General features: G+C 36.2%; 1 protein-coding gene across 2 annotated transcripts; it reads left to right on the top strand.

Moving 5' to 3' along the window:
- Nucleotides 1-883: 883 nt before the first annotated feature.
- LOC131947989 (T-box transcription factor TBX20) lies at nt 884-20759 on the top strand. Of its 2 annotated transcripts, XM_059309427.1 has the most exons (8): nt 884-978; nt 3295-3396; nt 3573-3587; nt 4309-4465; nt 5026-5166; nt 18493-18557; nt 18791-18954; nt 19904-20759. In XM_059309427.1, exons 1-8 carry the CDS (start codon nt 956-958, stop codon nt 20710-20712), a joined length of 1476 nt encoding a protein of 491 aa, XP_059165410.1. In that variant the 5' UTR covers nt 884-955; the 3' UTR covers nt 20713-20759. The 2 variants fall into 2 exon arrangements, with proteins under 2 accessions (XP_059165410.1, XP_059165409.1); XM_059309426.1 differs by lacking the exon at nt 3573-3587 and having other exon boundaries at nt 3295-3411.
- The last annotated feature ends 1279 nt before the right edge of the window (nt 20760-22038 follow it).

Here is a 22038-nt window from a genome sequence, read left to right as displayed (position 1 = left end):
ATGGAAAAGTGTTGTTGTAAAACAATAGGGTGAATGATAATAATAATAATAATAACTAGTGTTTTAAAGAAATATTTTCAGTGGCAGCGTTGGTAGTGTCGAATTCACAAATTATGAATAACTGAAAAGTAGAAAAAACAACAACTAAATAGCGGCGTATTATATGGCGCGGTCGGCTCGTAATATTAATAATAATAATAATAATAATAATAATAATAATAATAATAATAATAATAATAATAATAATAATAATAATAATAATAATAATAATTATAATTATAATAATAATAATAATAATTATTATTATAATTATAATAATTATAATAATTTTAATAATAATAATAATTATTATAATTATAATAATTATAATAATTTTAATAATTTTAATAATAATTATAATTATAATTATAATTATAATTATAATTATAATTATAATTATAATTATAATTATAATTATAATTATAATTATAATTATAATTATAATTATAATTATAATTATAATTATAATTATAATTATAATTATAATTATAATTATAATTATAATTATAATAATTATTATTATTATCATTATAATCATAATAATCATAATAATCATAATAATCATTATAATAATTATAATAATTATAATAATTATAATAATAATTATTATTATAATAGGAACACTATCCTTACTTAACCAACAATATGTTTTGGCGACGTGTAACATGAGAATGGGATCTAGACACACAGTTAAAACCTTGAGATCGACGTTTGGATCTCAGGCCGGACACATGAGACGGTTGGGTTTTGTGGTGGGTTTTTAAATTTATTTTTTTAATCAATGGGAGGATTAATGATTGCCTCGTGATAAATTATTTTTAAATACCGTTCAGATTCTTCTGGGAGTGAGAGGTCGATTCTGGTAGAACTGTGTCACGCTGACCTCTGGAGCTCGTTTCACAACCTCGGCACGGAGATGATCATTACCAAATCTGGGAGGTAGTTGCTTTTTTTAAACTGCTGCGTTGTGTTGTGCCAAATTTTTATACAATTATGTTTGGCTGCTGAATTATGCATGGACACATTTTTATTTAATTACTGAATTATACTTGGCTAAATTTTAACTTAATTGTTGAATTATGCTTGGCTAAAAATTTTAATTTAATTGCTGAATTATACTTGGCTAAAAATTTTTACAGCTTTTTTATTTAATTATGTTTTAAACCAAATTAGCTTTAATTGTAAAAGATTAAATTATTTTTATTTCGGAATCATCATTATCCAATTTTTCCTAATAGCGCAAATATATTTGGCCAACATTTATAGGCCAACTAATTTTTACCTCAAAATTATTACTATACTTATATAATGTAGCCCAACTTTTTTTTACTATTCAAATAATTTACAACAAGTAATGATCATTCTAAAAAAAAAGAATGTCCGGCATCGTATTAAATTTTTTTTTACCCAATTCTTGTCTTTAAGAATTTTGTTGATAACTTAAACGAAACCATGATAAAGACAGATAATGTAATGAAAAAGACTTAAGATTCATTTATTTTCTGTACGACACATCTAGTAAAAGGTTTTACAACTTTATGTAGAAAACAGAAACCTATCAAATTGGGAATCCCCACAAACTATAAACATTAGAAGGTTAGCATTGAACTAATAATAGTATGAGGAGGTAATCTTAAATTAGTTCTACTCCTTAACGTCTTGCATCTAATCGAACACGACAACTATTTTTTTTTATTTTGTAAATCGCATTTTTAATTGAAAATGTCAAAACTTTTGAAATGTCCGTTTTTTTTTAAAAAAGAAGTGTTATCGATGTTTTTAAAATTAGAGTTAACCACGTGTAAAGAGGGGGAGAGGGGACTAGCGAATAAAGATAAGACTTCGATATTATGGATATTATCAATCACCTAACAGATCAGGGGGAATTTTTTCCCTTTCTTCAATCCGCTGTTCTTCATAAAGACCGTCCCATCAGTCGGAATTTCAAACTAAAATTTATAGTCTAATTTATTCTTCGTTATTGAAATTACTCATTTGTGAACGTTTTCTCGAGATTGCCAATAATTTTTTTTTTTATGCCCTCTACTGCAATGCTGAACCAGTAGCTAGGAACCGTTACTCCATAGATTCGTGTTATTTATCTTGATGCATTACTTCCCCTGCACGGCGTGATCAATAATATCCGAGCGGACCAAGATGCAGCACAAGATGGCGTCCCCGGATATGACGTCAATTGAGCACTTCCTGCGAGCAGATGTTTTGTTCTAGAGTTTTCGATTCGTTAAGTCAAGGTCTGAACGTGTTGACTCAAATGGAATCTCGTGTGAAAATTAAGTCATGAGTTGAGAATTAATCTCAAGAGATAAAAAAAAATATAAAAGATAATCCTTCCCCTCTTATGTAGTATTATCAGCTTGTTAAGAACTCTTTTAATCCTGTATCAGATCTAAACAATTTTTTTTTTCATATTTCACTCTAATCAATAATGTAATAACTATCTCCAAATTTATTAATTATTATTTTTTTGTATTTTCCCTCTTAAATCAACAACACTGACGGCAATTTTTTATAGTCATGTCAATAGTTTGTTTTTTAACGTTTATTGATAAAAATCTTCCTTTGTGGTTTGGCCATCAAACTGTCGAACTTAGGGGCTAGATTTAGGGTTACTTTTTTTTTACCACCTACTTTATAAGGGAACTCATTCTATTCTTAAATTAAATGATGCTGTTGTAGTTTGGTACAAGGAAGCTAATCTCTAATATATTGCTGATATAAGCCATAGTCATGTTGTTATATTAATGACATAAGACACTATCATGACGTTATATTGATGAGGTAGGCCACAATTTTGTTATACTGATGATATAAGCCACAATTACAATGTTATATTGATGATAGAAGCCTGTGAAATATGATGTTACATTGATGTTATCAGCCACTATTATGATGATATAATCCACCATTAGGATGATACAATCCACTATTATGATGATATAATCCACTATTATGATGATATAATCCACTATTATGATGATATAATCCACTATTATGATGATATAATCCACTATTATGATGATATAATCCACTATTATGATGATATAATCCACTATTATGATGATATAATCTACTATTATGATGATATAATCCACTATTATGATGATATAATCCACTATTATGATGATATAATCCACTATTATGATGATATAATCCACTATTATGATGATATAATCCACTATTATGATGATATAATCCACCATTATGATGATATAATCCACTATTTTGATGTTTTAGGCGGATGTTCCCAGCCCTCAAGCTCCGGATTACCGGATTAAATCCAACAAAAATGTTTCACGTCAAGCTTGAGTTTTGTCAACCTGATACTCGCAAGTACAGGTATATCTATCACAGGTAAGACATACAGGTATATTTAGCACCTACAGGTATATTTATCATAGGTAAGACATAGAGGTATATTTATCACATACAGGTATATTCTCACAGGTAAGACATACAGGTATCTTTATCAGACGTAAGAAATACATGTATGTTTATCACAGGTAGGAAAACAGGTATATTTATCACAGGTAAGAAAAACATGTACAGTTATCACAGGTAAAGGTACAGGTGTATTTATCAAGGAAAATCATTGAATAGATAAGACTAACAGAATGTTCTAAAAATGTATAACTAAAAGTAGTGGCGGCTGGGCATAGTGCTGACCTCATTATCCCTTCATATGCCGTGGTCAAGAAACATATGAACTCTACTTCATCTGCCCATTGAATCGTTAGGTCAAAAGAGCAATCCTTAATAAGTAAATGGATACGTTTCATTATTTGATAATTGGGCCTGAAATAAGGACAGTAAAGCGGTCTAATAATGACAGACTGTCAGTCACGTTTAATGGCCGAAAATAGAATATAACACAGATTTATTTCTAGTTAAAAACTGTAGACTGACTAATTAACGTTGATGAAGTTTAGAAATAAGTATCAGAAGTACATCTTTTTAAATTACTTGTATATGTTTTAATTTTTTCTCCGTAATTCTAAATTGATGATGTCCATTAAATATAATCAATTATTTACTTAATTGTTAATACAGTGCTACCAATTTCAGCGCATACGATTGCTCAAAACATAAATCTCGATACCATAGTTATAAACATAAGTAAATATTAAAAAGCATCTTCGTATACACCAATTTTAAACGTACGTATATGGTATATTATCATGCCAAGACTAGCTTAAAGACAGACTAGAAGAGGAAAAAATGTTGGTGTAAAAAAAAATTTTTTTTTTTTAGTTCCCGGTGGATGGTGTCTGGATCAGGTGACACAATGACGTCAGTACCCTGTCACGTGATTCAGGAAGGACCAATCAGCGGCCAGGCCATTTGTTCACAAATAGTTTCATTCGAGAGACTGAAGATGACGAACAGCGACCTCTCCAAAGCCGGGCAGGTCCGGTTTCTTTTCCTACAAATTTTTCACACTCTTTCTTTTTTTGACTGCCTCTCTCAATTTCCCCTTTCACCTTTCATCTATCAAAAGCTTTTTTTTTTTCCAATGTAATCATTTAACAAACGTCATCCAAAATTATTTCCTACCAGAAAAAAAGTCATATTTTTCCTTCTAAACCCAATAATAACAGGAAATATATTCAAAATACAGAATCATATTTCTCATTAAGAAATGTATTTTTGTGTAGCCATTTCTCATGTGCGTACGAAATACAAATAACAAATATTCTTTTCAAGAAATATTCTTATATTTCTTACTCCAGGAAAATAGGTTTAAAAATAATTATATCTCTTAATGCAGTCTCGTATAATACCTAACGAAATACAGAAATTATTTCATGTCTTAAAAAATACGGAAGTTATTTAATATCTTTCAAAACTTACTCTTTGATGTTTTTAAAAAAAAAATCTTCGAAAATATTATTTAAACACATCACGTTTATTTAAACAGTTAATTTTGTTTTCCGAAAAACTTATTTTGACATTTCTGATCGACGCCAGGTGTCGCTAGTTTCCATGCAGAAGTTCCAGCCGCAAGTGGTTCTGGAGGAGGTACAAGCAGACGTAGATCGGGCGGAGAGATACGTCATCTTCTTCCCGCAGACGTCATTCATGGCCGTCACGGCTTATCAAAACCAACAGGTAAAAAAAAAATTGTTTAAATAGCTCTCCTTCGGTCCAGTTATCCTAAGATGTAATTATCCTGATAGTATCTTGACGTCTTGAAACGTCGTTTTCAGTGTATCATTCTCATAGCGTGTGTCTTAAAGACTTAGTTTCACAGCGAGAGATTTCAGGTGGCATGTCTATTGTCTCGACGTTCGCGGTGCTTGTATTTATGTGAGGTTTTCTCCAAGTGGGAGTAATGTTGGATCGCGGGTAGGTCTCTTATAAGTACCAGCCTTGTTGACCATAGCCCAATTAACCATAGCCCAATAGCCCAGTTGACCAAGGCCCAATTGCCAAGTTTACCATAGCGCAATAGCTCAGTTGATCATAGACCATAAACCTAGTTGACCATAGCTCCATAGCCCAGTTGACCATAGCTCCATAGCCCAGTTGACCATAGCTCCATAGCCCAGTTGACCATAGCTCCATAGCCCAGTTGACCATAGCTCCATAGCCCAGTTGACCATAGCTCCATAGCCCAGTTGACCATAGCTCCATAGCCCAGTTGACCATAGCTCCATAGCCCAGTTGACCATAGCTCCATAGCCCAGTTGACCATAGCTCCATAGCCCAGTTGACCATAGCTCCATAGCCCAGTTGACCATAGCTCCATAGCCCAGTTGACCATAGCTCCATAGCCCAGTTGACCATAGCTCCATAGCCCAGTTGACCATAGCTCCATAGCCCAGTTGACCATAGCTCCATAGCCCAGTTGACCATAGCCCAATTAGCCCAGTTGACCAGACCATTAACCGAGATGACCATAGCCCAATGGCCCAGTTAACCTAGTTGATCATAGTCAACAAAAGGCTCTAGTTTTACGCAATAGTCAACACAATCTCTAACATAGCCCAGTTGACCATAGCTCCATAGCCCAGTTGACCATAGCTCCATAGCCCAGTTGACCATAGCTCCATAGCCCAGTTGACCATAGCTCCATAGCCCAGTTGACCATAGCTCCATAGCCCAGTTGACCATAGCCCAATTAGCCCAGTTGACCAGACCATTAACCGAGATGACCATAGCCCAATGGCCCAGTTAACCTAGTTGATCATAGTCAACAAAAGGCTCTAGTTTTACGCAATAGTCAACACAATCTCTAACTTTAACCAATAGATATAAAAAAAACCCACTAGATTTATTAAACAAACAACGAAAATCGCACACCGCAACCCTTCCTTTAAATCAGCCCATTCTCGGGTTAGCTGAGTAATTAGAGATAAATTAAACTTTGAGTTTTAATTGAGGTATCAAAACATCGGCCTTATATCTAGACAAATTAAACTTTGGGTTTTAATAATCTTCTCTTACATTTCCTACACGAGAACGGGAACCACGTGACGTCCTACAGACAGCTTAACTGTCACAGACAGCTCTAATTGAATCAATAGTTTTTCCCTCCCGACATTTGTGAGGGGAGTTTGAGGGGACTTTGTAGGGTTTTAGACTCGATTGATCAGGAGAAATTAGTTGTCTGTAATGCAGAGGGTATTTAATTACATGTACACAGAGGGCACTTAGATTGTGACAGAGATGAGACACACACTAGTACACAGACAGACAGACGGACAGACAGACCGACAGACCGACAGACAGACAGACACACATCTGTTACATAAAAGTACACATACACAATGACAGGCACAGATAGTGACACATAGCTAACACACATATACACAAATACTGACACATACACGTATAAACATTCACAGATACTCAAACACAGATACACAAACACATCTACAAACACACATCTGATACACAAAAGTACACACACATTGACAGACACAGCGACACATATCTAACAAACAGATAAACAAATGCAGATACACACAAAGATAAAAAATATACACAGATACACAAATACACATACTCAGATACTCAAACACAGATACCCAAACGAACTTACAGGTTTAACAAAAATATCTACAAACTTACAACCGTTTTTTTTAAAGAATGTGTCCACTCAGCTCTCAAACCAACTAACCGGCATAAAAACCTTCATCCGGTCGACACAAAACCGGCAGTTTTTTCCCCCTCCAACCACTAGCATCGTTAACCCCGATCGAAATAAGATTTCAAAAAAAAAATTCTTAAGACGGCTTGGGTTCGGATACCTGAATCAGGCGACGGTCTAGGGGGCTAATTTAAACTGTAATTTCAGCGGAAAACTCCCGACTCCTAAGATTAGCACAAAAAAAAAAGAATGCCTGAGAAAATTATAAAGCTAGGACGGAGACGTGTAATTTTGGTGAGAAAAACGCGAATTTCTGCTGGGGTGGTGTACTTTGGTATGTAATCAACAAGGAATGGTTCATTTTGTCACATAAATTCAGTGGATATTGCAATGAGGCACGTGCAAATTATATTTAGAAGATACGGCGGAAATGTTATGATAGGCGAAAGATAGGCCTGGCCGATATACAACCATGTTGTTTCGAAAAGCAGTTTGTTGCGTATTTATTCGTTACGTTTTTCAATGTTTTATTTGTTTATTAATATTTGGACTGAATCGTAGTTTCGCTGTTTTTGGGGTAGAGTTAGAATCAATTTTAGATCGAGATTAGGGTTGGGTTAAGTCTAGTGTTTGCCAATGTTGATGTTTGAGTTAGGTTAAAGTTTACCATCATAACATCTCTTCCATAGTGCCACGTCGGGATAACCGAATTGCTTTATTTACATATAAATGGTGTACAATAGCCCAGACAACGTGTCAAAACAACTGCTGTTATTTCATTTTTTTATATCTTTGTTTTTTTTTTTCATCTGATAGTAGAAACAAATTTCCTTTTTAGACCTAGAGATAATTTTTTTCTGATGAAGTAGAGTTCGTGTTTCTTGACCTCAGCATATGAAGGAATGGTGTGGCCAGCACTATGCCCAGCCACCTTTAATTTCCCCAACGATAGTCATTAGAGCTGGGTGGACTAAGGGACATCTAAGATCCAAACTCTAGACCTTAGAGCTAGCAGCCGAACGCTCCACCATTCAACCACGCTGTCCTTTTCTTATACAACTGCCCAAAATAAACTAACTATTTCTATTACTTAGATCTGGCAACAAAAAAAAAGACCTAATTACTACTCAGCAGGAAGTCATTACAAAAATAAATTACATATTCCTTGTCTTTTAGTAAGTTCAATTTTTTTTCCTTAAAAATATTGTCTGGCTTTTTTTCGTCTCTTTTACCCACATCAGAAAATATCTAATACTTCATCTAACATATTCGTATTCCCATAGCTCCCTGCTCATCCCCAAAGTGTAATATCTCTTACTTCCCTTGACCGACCCCCTCACTTCCGCTTCTCCAAGACCCGTCGTCTATCTAGATATTAGATCTTCTGCTCGGGGATTGAAGTGTACGTATTTATGTCAGGAAAAAGTGCCCGATAAGCCAGCAATCCCTTTGATGGTGATAATAGCTGAGTGTCGAACACGAGATCATCTCGTCTTAGTTATCAGCCGGTGTTTGTGATCTCGTCCAGTGGTGTGAAGTCGATAGATAAAGCCAGTTCATCAAATGAAAACTCGAGGATTAGAGGTCAGGGTTCAAATATGGACGGTGTAGTAAGTCGTCCTGTTACGTACAGGAAGTTGGTCGAGAATTTGATATCTTCGACGTTTAAAAACCTACTTTTGATGTCATCTTGATGAATGTCTGCGAGTCGAAAAAATAATTTTGATAATTAGATAACTATTTTTTAACATTCCGGTTAATTTTTTTTTTATTCTTTCTGTTTTTGACGTCATCTTTTGTAACATTCGGCTCATTATTTTCTAATGTGTTGACGTCACGTATACGCAGCTGTTTAAAATAAAAGTGTGGAAACAACAAAATAAAAGTATATTTTAAAAATGCAAGAGACGGATACAACGAAACTTCCGATTCATGTGTGTTGTTTATTCATAATAAATCTGAAACAAAAAGTCCCAATATGAAAAGAAACACAACTACTAGAATAAATAAGTTTGTTTTTAATTAAGATTTATTTAAGTTTTATTTACCGGAGCTAATTACAAGGCCAGGGATATGTGGAGCCATTTAAAATATCCCTTTGGGGGCTTTTCGGGTTTAACTTACAAATATTTTTAAAAACACAAAACACCTTACTGCATAATAATTAGGGTTTTTTCGTCTAGGTTTAACTTTTTAAATGCAATATAATTTATTATATAATTAAAGGGGTCGTCCATAATTTACGTTTATGTCTAATAAAGAACCATAATGATGAAAAAAGTGTTAAGTTAGATTTATTACGAGTTGGCGGATTCTTGTGACGTCATGTTAAAGGGCCATTAATAAAGACGTGTCACACTAAAGTGGTTAGTGATAGTAAAAAGTTTCTAAAATATTTTTCGAAGTCATTAATGGAAGATCCGTCATATAAAAAAATATAGGCTGTTAATTTAGATTTTCGCAAACTTTAATTGTGTATGCATTCATCGTCACTAATTAAATAAAACTGTCTTATTTCAGTTTGATTCTAATTGAATTCAATTTAAAATTTAAAACCAACTTCTCTTGCGTTTAAAAAAAAACAGTGTAAGATGTGTCCTCTAACCCAACGGATGCTGCCCCCCCCACCCCCTCCCCACTCCCCCATCTTTACATTCCCACCCCTGCCCATAAACCAGCCAGCCTGGGTGTGGGATGGATGGCTGGACGCGAGATGCCGGTTAAAACCTGGTAATTCACGAGTAATCCGTATTAAATTAGATACATTCAGCCGGCGAAATTACAGCCCAAAGATCTCTCTCTCTCTCTTCTCTCTCGCTCTCTCTCTATCTCCCACCATAGCTCACTCCCTGTCTATCTTGAGTCAAGGAGAGTCTTTACTACAGTCTTTCTTCCTGCCATTGTAGTGAGCGTAAATTTGGTCTTTTTTTCTAAGTTAGTCATTTTATGTAAACCGTTATTCTGTTCGTCACTTGGCCACACGTAATGTCGTAATACCTTATTTTGTTATACCAGTTAGAGGCGTACGACTATTTCCGGCGCCCGAGGCGAACAATCCATTGCAAGCCCCCCTCCCATTTATATTATATTTATTTATGTTAGTGAAAAAGCGCCCCCCCCCCCCCACCCTCCGTTGGAAAGGTTGATGGTGCTTTTTACTAGTCACTAGTTTTTGCTTTGGTGCATCACCGACTGTGTATAATTCAATATTTCCTCTTAAAAGAGTTTTTAAATTTGTTTTCTACCCCTTAAGGTCGATGCCCGGGGCGGCTGTCCCACCATAGCTACGCCACTGGTATTAGCATGGGCGCCCGATGACGGGTCAAGAGTGGCGGGATTGGGGGAGGGTATGTGTATAGAAGGAAGAAAATATAATCTATAACATCCTAATTTCAAACGGTCTCACTCTGCTTCTCATTATATATATATATATATACATATATACATATATACATATATACATATATACATATATACATATATATATATATATATATATATATATATATATATATATATATATATATATATATATATATCTAAAATATAAAGCTCAGTTCTGTATGTAATGCATTTGTATGTCGTTGGAATTATACGAATTTAAGTGTTAGAAAATTATCGTGCGCATTTGTCTAAATTTATGAGCTAAAAAATTACCATTGAAAGTGTTGGGAAATCATTTTCATTTTTCAAATTACAGTAATAATTGTCGGCATGTTCATTAAACACAAGTTTAAAAAAAATATCATCTTTTACAAAAATTCTAATTATGTCTTTATTTAGTCCTATAGCACTTACTTCCCTTTGATAAATTAGGAAAACAAAATTACTTCCCTTTATAAAACCATTGCATTAGTCGAAAATAATTTACTTTTTAATTACTTTGTTTAGGTGTTGGGAAAAAAAATAATTACATAATTAGCGGGGATTGATCAAGTGCAAATGTTGTAGGTATTTTACGGATAAGCTTGGAGTATTAAAATTGTTCATCAAATTGAAACAGGCGCGTTCGTTTAAGTGAGTGCAAAAGACTATGAATAAGTTGGGGTACTATAGTCGTTCATTAAGCTAAAACAGGTGATTCCGCCCCGGGCGTTTATGTTCGCGTTAGTGTTTTCTTTGTGTTTAGGTGGGTTTGCGTCAGTGGTTGCGTTTTGATTTGGTTCGTTTTTGTTCTTTCTTTTTTCGTTTTTGTTTGTGTTTCTTTGTTTGGGTTTGTATTTGTGTTTTTGGTTGGTTTTGCGTTTGGATTTGGTTTGTTTTCGTTTGCTTTTTCGTTGTTGTTTTTTTTTGTTGGTATTGGTGTTTGTGGTTGGGTTTGTTGTTAGGTTTTTGTTTTCGTTTGCTTTTTTGTTTGTTTTTTCTTTGTGTTTGTATTGGTGTTTGTGGTTGTGGTTGGGTTTGTTGTTAGGTTTTTGTTTTCGTTTGTATTTGTAATTGTGTTAGCGTTATGTTTGCGTTTTGTTGTTTTGGTTGGTTGTGGTTTGGGTGGGCAATGCCGGGTTTAGGATGATTACTAAACACACAGGTAATGGTCTTTAACAGAAAGGTTTTTCACAGAAGCCAGAGCAGGGCCTGGCCGGGACGGCTAGTATATATATATATATATATAGTCGTTTTCATCTGTCCATGAGGGTGGTGATTGAGCAAAACAATTTTTTTTTAAATTTTGAATTGCTGTTCTTTTTATCTTTATTTGTAGTCTATGCGCTAGTTTTGAATCAAATCGATAGGTGTCCGCTTGCCGTTTTAAATCAACATGACGACGGCACCCATTTGTAGCAGGGATAACCCAACATGCGCAGTGGATGAATGGCGCACCGCTAGATGGCGCAGGGAACTAATGAATAAACTACAGGGAGGAATGTCGCATCAAATAACTCATCTTCGGCCTGCTTTATTCGGTTACCATTCACAAAAATTGTACGTTCATTTTTCTATAGTTATCCACAGCCCCTAGAGTTATGTTGCTAAACTCGATATAGCCACGACAAGTGTGTGTTGATTGACTCACAATAGCCCCAAGAGTTATGTGCTAAACTCGCTGTAGCGGCGTTACAGCCACAACTATTGTGTGCTGAACTCTATTGCTACAACTTTTTTGTGAATTATCTCCCAGCGACATCTGGCGACACCAGATACCGCCATTAGCAGATCGTCCAATCAGAAGCCGTCAATACTGGTGACGTTGAGATCATTCATCCGTCCATGTTTAGGAGATTCCATTTTTCATTGTCGTTTGTATGAAAGCCCATGTGTTCATATCTCGTGCAAGAGATCTCATTTGTCCATGTTTCATGTACGAGATCTCATTTGTCCATGTTTCATGTACGATATCTCATTTGTCCATGTTTCATGTACGAGATCTCATTTGTCTCATTTCTCATGCTTACTGCTGAAAGATCTTCCTTCTCCGTGTCTCATGTAACTGACCTCATGTCACCGTTGCTTGTTGCAATTAAATTTCCAGATAGTCATTGTATGATATTGCTTGGTTGGCGATGTCATAATGAATTGTGTTTGTCGTGCCGTCGGGTATGGAACGGCGTGGCCTAGCAGTAGAGAGATAGACTGCTAACCCGAGCCAGTAGAAAGTCCCTGAGTCCACTCAGCTCTGAAGGGTACCTAACTCACGTTAGGGGGGAAAAAATGCGACTGGGCACACACTATCCCTTCATATGCTGAGGTCTCTGAAACAGATGAACTCTACTTCATCTGCCCAATGTGTCTTTGGCACGAACAGGAAAAGATGATGATACATTTGGGTTGGTCATGACATTCTGTGCTAGCTATGTTTCCGTAAAAGGTTGAACATGTTATAAGAGTGTTGGCCGTGCCATTTGGGTTGGCCATGCGAAAGTAGGTTGACAATGCTATTTAGGGGTGGCCATGATATAGTGGGTTCACCATGTCGTACAAGAAGTTTACCAATCATAATTAAGTGATCTATGCCATATCATTGGGTAGACTATGCCGTACGAGATTAGCCAACCCGTCAGACTATAGGATACCTTACCATACACACGAGTTCTAGGGTATACACGACACCAGTGACATTACTAAACCCTGAGTTTCCTGCACGGCAACCACATTTAAAACCCCTAACCAGATTAGGTTAATCTATCGGGTTAAGCCGGCTTTAGAATGACCACAAACTGAACCCGGATCCCTTACGTTAATCACCCCACACTCGATCCCCCCACCCACCACCCCAACTCCCACGGATCCCTTACGTTAATCACCCCCCCCCCCCCACACACACACACTCGACCCCCCCCCCCCCACCCCGACTTCCACCAAGACAAGACGGGTAAGGACATCATTATTTTCCCAAGGAAATTATCAGAGACCCAGGCGCCATCAGCCCTCGAGATAGAGCAGGGCGCTCGTCAACAGGCCCTCGACAACCCTCGCCACTTGCGGGTGTTCCTCGCCTTATTTGGTCTCACCTTCCTCGTATCTCCCAGCGCGCCAACACCAGAAGATAACCTAATCAGAGTTATCAGACGTACGATTGCGCCAACAAGCTACCTGCACTAGTGGAAGACGGGGTGGGTGGGGAGATGGACCCAGCATGGGAAAATATGTTTACACAAAAAAAAAAAAATTTAATTTCGTTTACATTTTATTCTTATAAAAATCCTGGTAATAACGTATAAGGTTATTTAAAATTGGCTTTACATTTTATTTTTACAAAAAATCCTGGCAATAACGTATGAGGCCGGTTTGTCATGAGAAGTGGGTGGGCTTTAACTGGGACAAATTGAGACAGGTCGGTCTAAGTGACGACCTCGGCGAGAACGGTTAAAAAAAACCACAACGCTCCGTTATTCTCTCAAATCTCAAGCGGCTTTTGTCATCAGAGCTTGCTGGCGGTTACAATGTACCATTACTAGAGGAGGGATTTGATCATACCATATTGTATACCATATTTATTTGCCACACACACATTATATATATAGATGTATGTTTCTATATATACATATATGTCATGTATACATACATACGTAATGCATATACTATGTATATATACATATATGTATAAATAAATAAATAAATAAATAAATAAATAAATATATATATATATATATATATATATATATATATATATATATATATATATATATATATATATATATATATATATATATATATATATATATAAAAGTATATATGCATAAATGCATATATAAAATTGTTTATGCCTATACATCAGTGGCGTAGCGAGGTCGGGTGTCACCCGGTGCGGCACTTAATGGTGTCCCCCTCCTCACCCCCTCCTCCCTCCGTAAAAAATTATATATATATATATATATATATATATATATATATATATATATATATATATATATATATATATATATATATATATATATGCTTTAAACTGAATAATCTGATAAAATATGTTCCTAGTCATACGCTCCTGGCTAAAGGATGTGATGAATAATTATCATTGCTGTTAACAACTTTTCTGTATGGCTGTGATGGTTGGCTCTTACAGGTGATGTCTTTACATCCTGCTGACTACCACGTGATCACCGTAGCTTGACTTAGACAACCTGCTGCGTGACCTAAATAGCGTTCGGATTCGTGTACGCGTCATAACATATATAAACCTCTCAAAGCTAAGGGGAGGTAGCCATAATTCTCTCACGTAAGGGAAATAACTACATCTCACTCAAGAAGGGGAAAGAACTGGGTCTCCCGCACGTTCAAATAATAGATTTGGGAAGGAGCGAAGAAAAAAGAGTAATATGTTTTCTTTCATCTCCTAGTTTTTTGCAAATTAAAAAAAAACCTAATATAAAAACTTTGTATTTTGTAGTACCTCCATTCCTTGTTTTCCCCCGAGGGGGTTTTAAAAAATGGAAGTACATGGCTTTGAGATCGAAACTTTCTACAAAAAAACCTAATTCTGTTACAGTTATAGTAGTCAAACAGATCAACAACCGCTAAAACAGTCACACTAACAACGAAATCACGTACCACTTTAATTTGGACAACAGATAAACTTATTTCCTACACTCTTCGATGTTTCAACAAAATATATCTCAAACCTCCAAACGCAGAAAATGCTGCCCAAAGTGCCGTTAAATACCGCTTACATGTTTCTATGTCTCTCTCTAATATTAAAACATATACCTAAATTTTCTTCAAAATATGTTTTCTTAGCTTCCAATAAACTCCAAAAGTTTTGGCCTTTGCTTCACATAAATTTCCAAAACATGTAGCTTAACATTATCATTAAATTCCAAAACATGTATCTTAACATTCTCATTAACTTTCAAAACATGTATCCTAACCTTCTCTCAAACACCAAATAAACATGCATCCCGTGTTCTCTCAACGCTAAGATATATAAATATTCTCAAAAACTAAATACATGCATTGCTGATAAAAATTTCCCCACAAAATATATTCTGTTCGATTTTTTTTTTCAAGTTTTCGTCTTGAAAATCCCTGCTCCTGAATTACCGCTGTCCTTTATTTAATTTCCTGAAAGTGTTCCGTCTCATAGAAATCCTAAACATCTCAAACTAATTAAATTCAAATAATTAATCACTTTAAATCTTTTTTTTAGAAGCAGACGTCAATCTGTGTGCCTACAGCGCGTGGCATTACCCATACAATTACATCTTCTTTTTTTTTTTTAAAGAAACAGACTGTAATCGCGACATCCTGCTAAATACAAAATGTCTGCCCCTTGATTGATATTGTCAGGTCCGGTAACTCTGTTCTCACGCTCAAGTTGCTTCCCTTCTTACTGATCGAGAACTTTTTCTTCCCCTTTTTTTTTTCTTTTTGAATTTCCTTGCAGTACTGAAATCAATAGGGGACAATGTACGAAACGAATGTAAAAGGACACTTTAAAGATGGTTTTAAAAAATCTTTACGGGAAAGGGCCGCTGAGTAAAATTTAAACAAATAATGGCCCTTTGGTACTGTGTATGGGAGTTATGGCACTTGTGATCAGGGCCGGTGATAACTGAGAATGTTTTTGATGTAAAAAAAAATACAAGCGTTATCTCACATGTGAGATAGAGATGAGATAATATAGGATGAGATAAGTGAGCAGTTTGATAATATAAAAAAAATATTTTCCCACGATTCAAGAAACCATTGTTTCGTTTCTTATCCTTGGTTGTTGGGGTGTTGTTTTTTATTTTTCTTTTAACATTTTTTTTAGAGGGGTAGGGTAATATTTTACAGAAACTGGGTTCGTTACAAAGTATTTTTATTATTGATTTATTTTTTAATGATTGTGTTTGATTTTCCTCACGATCAAAGAGAGGTTTAGAATAAATTCTAGCTAGCGAGACTAAGGTTTGTTCAGTGGCGTAGCCAGGATCGTCTCAAGGGGGGGTTCCAATTTTTACCCGGGGACAAACTTTCGATTTGCACCCCCCCCCCCCCCCTCAAACTTTCGATTTGCACCCCCCCCCCCTCAAACTTTCGATTTGCACACCCCCCCCCCCTCATACTTTTTATATATATACCGAGGGGTCTATGGGGGGGGGGGGGTTATGACCCCCCCCTAACCCCCCCCCTGCCTACGCCACTGGGTTTGTTTTTACGTGACGCTCGTGGCAATATGACTTCCATACTCATGTCCTTCCAACTGCACGAGAAAGCCTTGACCTCTCAGCTTTTTTTATAATTACCTATTGAATAAAACCTTGACCGAATGACTTCAGCACTTTGACCTTTTCGACGTCAGAATACTGAATTATTGGCTTAAGCTTCATGACCTATGGACCTCGCGGCAAACTTATTCTTGACTTCAGCTTAGTCAACTTTAAAATATTATTAGTGTTGTTGAAAAATTGCATATCAAGGGAAGAAAAAAAACCAATGCAATCTCTAAAACGTATGGACTGTTGAAAATATGAAGCAACGCAAATTGTGTTCCTTTTTATGACTTAAATTGGAACAAAGTATGTCTTGTTTAGCACTGACATAATTTTTCATTTTTGTTCTCGTGTGAATTTTTAATATTAATCAAATGTACGTGTGTGTATGTGCGTGTGTGTGTGTGCGTGTGTGTGTGCGCGTGCGTGTGTGTCGTGCGTTCATGCGTGCGTGCTTGCGTGCGTGAGTGTGTGTGTATGTCTGGGGGAAGGGGGGAAGATACATGGAGCGATAGAGGGAATACACTTACTATGGTTTGATCAGCTTATCACCTCGATATCGAGCCAGTATTGATGTCGCCAGTGTGAAGAGATAGCTGCAATGTTTTGGTCATGTGATCACAACACTTCAATCGGCCCCTGACCTCTATAATCAGAGGTGCTGAAACAGTAGACTTTTATCGCTGATGGTGTCAGAATGTCTAGTCCCTTATGGGCGTATGTCTGACGTCATGACATGTGCTATGGGAGAAAAACAAATTAACTCAGTTATACGCGATTGACGATATTTAATTTTTTTTTTTTTGAAATATTACTTTATGAATCAAGTTTTGCCGATGCTGTCTTACAAAAACATGCAAAAGTACCCAAATAGATGTAGCCTATATACTATATATCAAAAGGGGTTATAGCGATCGATTACTAGGCCAAAAGTGCGATCCAACAAGTTTGACACTCAGAAAAAATCTAAAAGCATTAATTCGATTATTTGTTGGTCAACTTTTTACATTTTAACAACTTGTTACATTAAAACTCAATCAAGTCCATCCCGTGACTCGTGAATGAAGGTACACACAGTGGCGCACAACGTTTTTGTTATTTTTCTAAAGCAATCTGAGTGAAGTATGGAGGGGATTGCGTATGCGGATGATGGCGTATGCAGGGGAATGTTGGTGGGAATAAAACACACCCGTGTAACAATATGGTGTGTATGCGTGAGTGTATGTGTGCATGTTCGCATACGTGTGCGTGTGTTTTTGCGTGCGTGCGTGCGCACGTGTGTGTGTGTGTGTGTGTGTGTGTGTGTGTGTGTGTGTGTGTGAGTGTGTGTTTGCCATAACAAAATCCCACTACGCCATTCGTTACCAACACTAGAAAAGATCGTGATTTATGCATGTTACATATTGCATGCTATATTAAAACTAAAACGAAATGTTGTATGAAGGGGCGTAGCCAGGTTTTCTGTAAAGAAGGAGAATAAAGTAGACCATAAAAAGTTACCACCAATATTTCTATCCACTACAAATCGGACATTTAAAAAAAAAATCTAATCTAAAAATCATATCATTTTAAAGGCGCTTCTATCCTTAAAACGCCCCTTATGGAGAGCGGACGCCCCCTTACTCCCCCACTGATAACGCCTTTGTTTATTTAACTCCATTATTTTATTTATATATCACGCTCTTTAACATACGAGGTTTTGTTTTGTTACAGATCACCACGCTAAAAATAGCCAGCAACCCGTTCGCCAAGGGGTTCAGGGAGTCTGGGAAAACCAGGTAAAAAAAACGTTGTTTTAATTACATTATGACGTCACTGTGGGTAAATCTCTTGGTAGTTCTGGTGGAAATGAAGCAGACGTCACATTAATAAAGCTGGATTACTAGTTAGGGCAAGGATCGCCATATGCAGTCTGTCTTTTTTTTTTGTTCCTCATCCATGCTGTGCCGTGTAATTTTGTTGTTAATTAATGTATCGGTGTAATAGATTTATCCTCTTGTATCACGCACAGGGTGCCTTACGAAGCTGTCATGGCGCACTACCCAAGCTTGCTCACGTACAAAACAAATGGCTTTTCTCCGGGATGCTCTCCCCTTGTGCCAGGACTTTTTCAACGAGGCAGTCTAAATTCAGGGAAACGGTGTTTAGACCAGCGCTCGTACGCTCATCCCTCTGGTATTATTTTGTTCTTTCTTTTTTAAAAGATTTCCCTTTGGGGATTTAGCTCGGTTGTATTCTTATCTAAAAGGAGTATCAACACATTCCTTATGTTTGCTTTGCATATAAAGAAATATGTTAGCTAGATCGTGTACGGGACGTATAGATTCTAGTACAAAACTAGTCGAGACAGTTTGCCTCTGGGAGGGGTGATAAAGTGCAATCTTATAAGACTCTGGCGATGAGTTTCCTTATTCTTATTTTTTGCTTACACTTTTTATATTTTTAATTATTTGATAAGCAAGTTTACAAATTTCGTTTACACGTTCTTACCTTTTTAAACATTAAACATAACTATAAAAATGTTTCTGATAAAGATGTAGAACTCAATTTCCTCTGAGCTAACGGGATTTCTGTACATTTCGTTGATAAATAACTCGGATTTTTGTGGTTTAAAAAAACTGTGTTGGGATTGGCAAATTTAAGTAGCTAGAAATATTATGGAAAGTGACGGGCTGTTATATAAGATAATGTAGTCGAGCGTAAAAAGCGATGTGCAAAAGAAATGTAGTATTTTTGTGTTAAGCAAAATGTACTCGATATCTAAGGACTAGGGTTAGGTTAGGGCTTAAGTATGGAGGAGTCTATACGTTGTATGTATAGCTAATCAACGAAAAACTTCAACAATAGATATAGTCATTAAAAAATATCTGTGATCAATGCTTAGTTTACAATGCAGAGAAGAAGAAAAATAAAATAATAAAAATTTAAAAAAAAAAAAAAAAAAAAAAATATATATATATATATATATATATATATATATATATATATATATATATATATATATATATATATATATATATATATATATATATATATATATATATATATATATATATATATATATATATATATATTAGTAAAAAGAAACTTTAAAACACGAATGTAAAAAAAAATTATTCCACAGAAAAAATACCCAGAAAAGATATCCCAAAATCAGCCACGATAGAAGGTGACCTTTCATCACTGAGCCCAACCTTCCCACAACAATACACATTCGCCCTGCCTGGCCAGCCTTGTCCAGTTGACCAGAGGCTGTCCCTGCTGTACAGCCAACAGCTGCTGTACGCCCAGCTCCACCAGGACAGCCTGCAGGCTTCCATCCCCAGCTATGACGTAACCAACGGCTCCTGTCGTCTGAACGCTTTACCACTGACGAGTATCTTCTGCCCCTCAGCACTTTCTGGTCTCTCCGCGAGTTATCTCAACCCTCCAGCTAAACTCTCCAAGAAATATTCCAAAAATTCTTCAGACTTTTTCAAAAACAGTCCGTCACCCACTACAGCAGACGTATCTAAGAATTCTGTGTTATGCACTAACATAAATGAATCTATAAGCCCCGCCCACTCATTGAGAAACATGTCAAATCAAAGAACAGAAAACAGTAATTGTATCGCAGAACGCGGGCTGCCAGAGAACGGATTCGACACGCCACATCGTCACACTGAATCTTTTCTAGAACAATCTACCACGGACCTGATTTTACCGCGGACAGTGCGCAAGTTCAAGGACAGATACCGCGTGAACGGCGCGCGCAGGTCTTCGCTGAGCGATTTAGCACTGAGATCCTCACTACAAGCACCTCGCTGTCGAACTGAACCCACCGCCTGTAGGAGTAAAGAGAAACATGACGGACATGACGTCACGCGGGACCGTTACCACGTGACGGATGACGGACATTTAATCGGCGCTGGAGTCCGGACATATTTATTTTAAAATGTAATTTTTAAAAGACTATTTATTCATCTGTCTCGGGGTTCTGAAATGAGCAGAAAAAATTCTACCGCCCCCCTATCCCCCAGAACGAAATGAAATTTATATAATTTATATAGAAAATATGACTTTTAATCTGTATAGTCGGGTAGAAGTGACAAGTTGCTAGTAGATCAGTTGTGCAATGTGCTCTCAGCTCTATCAATGGATGCTTGCACTGACACTGATCTACAATAAAGAACGGATTTATGGGAAAAGTCTGGGGGGGGGGGGGAGGGGGCGAAGATTGCATGCAATATAATACTTAATACTGTTGACAGAACTATGGCCTACTTGTTTTAATATAGTTTATAAGAGTAGAAAAGTTTCAGTAGATGGTTTCAAAAACTGGTAAAAATTGTCCCTGAAGAAAGTGTCTATAATAGAGGCTTGTTTGTGATTTTAATATGCTAAATGCAGCAGGCGACGTTGATTAGCACAGACTAAATCAACGCCACTTTTTAGAGCGACATTCAAGTTGTACAAAGATCAGCCAAAATGCATTCCAAAACAAGTACTGGGCTAGTATGATTTTATTATATTGAAAAACTACACTGTTGTCTTGAATATAGGACAAAACCACTCAAGGGAAATAATCTATTTTTACATAAAATAAAATTATTTATGGTTACTTCCCATTGCTTTTCTCTTGTTTTGTTTTACTGTATTATTATAGTTGTTAAAATGTTTAAAACTTTTCACGTGTTCGTTTATCTTTCACATAAAATTAGTTTACTTATATTGTATCATTCATTTTCTCTCGGCATATGTTACACCTTACGGACCTAACCAAAACCACAGAAAACAAAACTCAATATATGACAGAGAACATTCGTACAAATGATGTATGGACTACACAATATGAGATTGGGAATTCATTCAAGCCAATCAGGAGATTGATTAAGTATTTTTAAAAAGGCTATACAGTAGTGGCGGTGATTTTAAAGGTAGACAACGATGGTTAGGTTAACTGGAAAGATTGACAGAGGGGTTAATTGAGGTGTACGACCAAAACCTCAAAGAGAAACCGGTCACTCCCGCGATGCCCCTGACATTTTGGCGGTCGCCGAGAGATGTTCAACCTCACTTTTTATGAGGGTGATTAACGTACACTCAAGACTTTCATACAGCATGTCCAGGTTTGTCTAAGCGGTAACGTAGACAAACCCGCGCCCCAGCAATAAATATCCCGAGAAATCCAGCACCGGTATCGTTATCATCTTATTTATCTAAGTTTTAAAAACAGTTCGGGGTCATCCATAAATGACGTCACGCTTTTTTTGACGATTT

This window comes from Physella acuta, unplaced genomic scaffold (genome assembly GCF_028476545.2).
Source record: "Physella acuta isolate Inbredline_101_S28 unplaced genomic scaffold, ASM2847654v3 ptg000620l, whole genome shotgun sequence".
NCBI lineage: Eukaryota > Metazoa > Mollusca > Gastropoda > Physidae > Physella > Physella acuta.
The sequence above is the reverse complement of the archived record's forward strand: the minus strand, read 5'-3'. Positions and strand labels throughout refer to the sequence as shown.

Coding starts and splice junctions, on each gene's coding strand:
- LOC131947989 (XM_059309427.1), top strand. CDS start 956: ATGATCATTACCAAATCTGGGAG. Junction 4,466..5,025: donor ACCTCTCCAAAGCCGGGCAG/GTCCGGTTTCTT, acceptor GATCGACGCCAG/GTGTCGCTAGTTTCCATGCA. Junction 18,955..19,903: donor CTCGTACGCTCATCCCTCTG/GTATTATTTTGT, acceptor ATTATTCCACAG/AAAAAATACCCAGAAAAGAT.